This window comes from Argiope bruennichi, chromosome 11 (assembly GCF_947563725.1).
Source record: "Argiope bruennichi chromosome 11, qqArgBrue1.1, whole genome shotgun sequence".
Classification (NCBI taxonomy): Eukaryota; Metazoa; Arthropoda; class Arachnida; order Araneae; family Araneidae; genus Argiope; species Argiope bruennichi.
Window position 1 is genome coordinate 54507716 of NC_079161.1, and position 4534 is coordinate 54512249.

At 27.0% G+C, this 4534-nt stretch overlaps 1 protein-coding gene across 1 annotated transcript; it reads right to left on the reverse strand.

Annotated features, from left to right (window-relative positions):
* Positions 1 to 2064: 2064 nt before the first annotated feature.
* Positions 2065 to 2931, reverse strand: LOC129957124 (protein lethal(2)essential for life-like). Its single transcript, XM_056069284.1, has one exon. It carries the CDS (start codon positions 2737 to 2739, stop codon positions 2236 to 2238), a length of 504 nt encoding a protein of 167 aa, XP_055925259.1. The 5' UTR covers positions 2740 to 2931; the 3' UTR covers positions 2065 to 2235.
* Between the last annotated feature and the right edge of the window lie 1603 nt (positions 2932 to 4534).

Sequence of the window (4534 nt, forward strand, 5' to 3'; positions counted from 1 at the left end):
TAAGCTAAATGAATCCTTTTTCTTATTCTAATTTCAAGCCTAAAAATATTTTCACATAATATGACTAGAAAAAAATGGCACTTTACAGGGTAAACTAAGTTAATTATAAATCATAAATATCTGATAAATATCAAAAAGAAGGTCACTATCTGGAATAGCCAAGTGTCAGATTATGAAGAGACCATTGTATATTTTTATTGTGTCCATTTTAAGCATTTATATCTAATTTACATTGTTTTGTTTTAAATCTATGTATGTTAAATTAGTGTTTCATTTTTATTTGTTTTTATAATGACTTTCATTTTGTATGTCGAAGTTACATTTTAAAAATAAAGTAATAAAAAAGGATTTTATTATTTTAATTGGTGTTTGGTAATTTTAAAGATATTTTTAGGCTTCAATACAAGTAAGTTAAAATTTACTTTTTTTAAGGATTATACAAATGGATTATTATTCGCTAATAAAAAGTTATTGTTGTACTTTAATGAGACATATCTAAGAATATTCAGGATAAATTGTTGAAGTATGCTTGCATTCTCACATAAATTTCATTGTAATAAAGTTATACTGTAGCAGAAAAGATGTAATATTTTATTTTAGAGTTTGATATGTTCAAGTATTAGCTATAATTATTATAGCTTTTGTAATTGGCATTTTTATATATAGTATGTGCATTAATTGAAATATTTTATTCTTGTATATATATATGTATGTGCTTTTATGCTTATAGCTACATTGACATTTAATTAAAAAAGTATTTTTCTCCCTTGTTCAATAAACAAATGTCTTGGGAATTTTTTTTTTCTTTGATTTAATATACATTTTCTGAATCGATGGTAATACATTGTTACTATCAATAAATTCAACTTTAAGATTTTAATATATATCAACGTTTTCATGCCTCCTCAAGTATAGAAAAAATATATTTTTAAAGTTACACTTGTTAAAAATGTGAATGCTATGACTTCAAAAAACATTGAGCTAGACCAAAACTATACACTTATCAGATTTTACTTTGATTCGGAAATAATTTTTATAAACACGTTTCATTTTCTTAATTACATTATGACACTAAGCAAACAAGCTTTTTTCCCCAAATTCTTTCGATATACAAACTGCTATTCATGGCTGAATGACAATAAAAATACAATAATTTTATTTGATTCTATGCTAACTCATTTATCCTAAGGATATTCAATAGATGTTAACAATAAAAAATTGTTTTTTAACATGCTCTGAAGTTGAGAATAAATATCAAAGTTACACGTATAAATATGCATACTATTTGTGCAGAAAGATTTTTAGATACTTTTAGAAAATTTTCTAGACACCAATCAAATATATTTAGCATAAGACTTTAACTAGTGTAATTAATTCTTAGTCACTTGTTAGAAAAACACTACTATATAGAAGAATTTAGTTTGAATGACAAGTTATTTTTATTTATTTCTAATAAAATATATATTAGTTGCATCATAATACAACACAAATAATTCTTTTAAATGTAACTCTGATATCAATTTTTTTTATTTAATTATGTTCAAACTGATCAAATAATTTATCATAATAAATCTCTTCTAAATTATAAAAGACTGAAATATATTCAATTTTCATTCAAATTGATTTCAAAAAGTTAAGAACTTGTTATATCGGTTTAAATAATAATTTAAATTATCTACAAAATAAATTATAAATCCTTTATTTTATTTACCTGAAACTTGGTAGAATATATTTAATCTGAAAGATATATAAAGAAATGCAAACTTTAATAATTTAAGACTCAATTCTTAATATAAAACTTTGATAAGAAAAAAAAAATAAAATAAATCAACAGATTTTTAACTATTTACATAATTCATAATAATTAAATTCTATAATAGATAAATCATATTTCTATTAAATAAATAAATTTCTACTTGAAAAATTAAATAGTTACTAAAACAATTTCTGTAACATCAAATACTACTTGATATTTTAATATAAACATTAAATTCTCTACAAGTTAACCATTTAGTCCAACACAATCAGGAAAATACACAAAAATAAAGACACAGTTAAGAAATTACAAAAAGTTTATTAACGACTAATAAACAAATTCAAAACTTTCAAGTGCAATTAACTCCAAAGAACACAATATACAAATGATTATTAACAATGCTGTTAAGAGATACATTACATTATGAAATTGACCACGTCAAGCATTTGCGATGAGGTATAAGGATATATAACAGTTCATTAGTTCTTTACGGCAGGTTTCTCCATGGTAATGGGCACGACCCTTTCGTTACTTGGTGGTGGTTCAATAGCTTTCTTGGGTGCTTCAATGGTCAAGACGCCATTCTGGCTAAGGGACGATTTCACAGTTTCAGGATCAGTACCTTCCGGCAGCAGGTATCGGCGCGTGAATTCTCGGGAAACAAAGCCATGCTCGTCCGTTTTCTCTTCGTGCTTGCCATGGATGACGATGCTGTTATCGACAATCTTCACGTCGATTTCGTTTGGCTTGAAGTGGCTAACATTCAGCATCACTTTGAATTTGTCACTCTCGTTCGTAACTTCTGACAGACCGGAAGAGTCGATGTTACTTTGTGTTCTGGGTCGCAGCAGGAATCCACTGTACAATGTTGGTGGCAAAAGATCGCTGTCCAAGAGTCCCATACCAAAATGCTGGTCGGTAATTCGGGATGGGTAATCCCAGGCATCCCACCAGTTGCGTCTTAACAATGGAAGAAGAGACATTTTAGTTTCCGCAAATCGAAACTGAGAGAAGGATAACTTTCAATAGTACAAGCTAAGAAAAGAATGCCGAGACTCGCAAGCTCAATCAAACGTTTCTTTCAAAGATCTAAATTCTGGAGCTGAATTCCTAACGTCGTGTTTATATACGCTTAGCGAAAACTCTAGATGCATCTCCACTTTTCATTCATTACTACGGAAACAGTCGAGTTGGCGTGAGGAAAGTTTGACATATTTGGCGAGTTATCGTCCTAATTTTGAATTTATGCAATCAAAAGACGAATTTCCCCTTGCTGATAAGAAATATGGTATACCATTTTTGGCTCTCTATCACCCAAATTTTGATATTTTGCTAGCTGACAGATTTTAGTTTCGATATCACTAACTCTGGACTGTCAGTACTGAATGTAAATAGATTTTGCTTTTGTGTTCCTATACGGATGGGAATATATATATATATATATATATATTATAGAAGTCCAAAATAAAATGCGGCATCTAAGTAGAATTTTAAAGAAATTCACAGTTCAAGATGTTAAAGAAACTTGAAACTCAAATTTGTTAAGTTTTAATTTTAAGAACAGCATGATAGTAATGTTTCCTGAATTGATGGAAATTGTATCACATGATTAAATTATAGAGGACACTCTTTTTGTGCAATATAAAAACGATATGCAAATTATGACAAGTTATTAAAAAAAATTGACCTCAAAAGTTATTGTATTTTAATCTGAATAATTTCTTTGTAAAATATTCGGATATTAAGAACTGTGCATGCATTTTTTTTTTAATGGAGCTAAGTCTAAGGTCTATATATTTTTTAAATATTCTTTGAAAATAAATATTTGTTTCGTGGGAATTAACTTAGAAATACCAAGAGTTGTTGGAAAATATTAAAGTCCTAATCAATTATTTAGATGTAGGCAATCTTCCCATTAAATGCGTTTCCTGAAGATACGTAAATGATAAAATTACTTTTCTTATAAAAAGAAGAAGGAGCTGAAATGGCGTTTGTATTTTACCCATTTGATATTTAAAATGCAGAAATAAATTATGTATTATTGCTATGTATTCTTTAGTAAATTTTCTCTAATTTTTACTGTAATAAATTAGGGAATCGATTGTATCACGATCATCATTTTATCACAGTGATAATGCAATAATATTTTTATTCGAATACTAATTGCAAAAGACCAGCAAATGCAACTGAAAGACAAATTAATCATTTTTCTGTCTACGCATTTTCGTACTGTATTTAGAATTTTTTTTCATTAGCATGTTTATCGAAAGTCTCTGCTTGGATCAATTAATTACCTTCGAATTCTTTTTTTGTTTCAGAATAAAATTTGTTATTATTATTATTATTGCATTATAAAATTTTTCTCTAGAAATCTGAATAACACAAGGTTAAAAATGAAATTGCTTTTCATATTCTGTCTTATAAAAAATAAATTTTAAGCCATTTTATTAAATCTTTTAAATAAATTTTAAGATTTTAATTTATCTTTTATCTCCCCTTGGTTTTTCGTTTATGATTACAATGTTAGTAAATATGCAATTATTTACAAAAAATGCAAATATTAAAGCCTGCCTTTTATCTGACTATTCTTAATGTAGCTTTATTTAGAAAAAATACAACAATTAACAACCAGCGTTAAAGTATAACAACAGTGAAAAGTCAGGAATTCCATATAAAGAATTAATTATAATGAGTAGACATTTTTCATTTCGTGAATAAGACTTAAAGAGCATCTTTTAAGGATTGAATCACTGTTGACAGCAATAATATTTTTTTTTT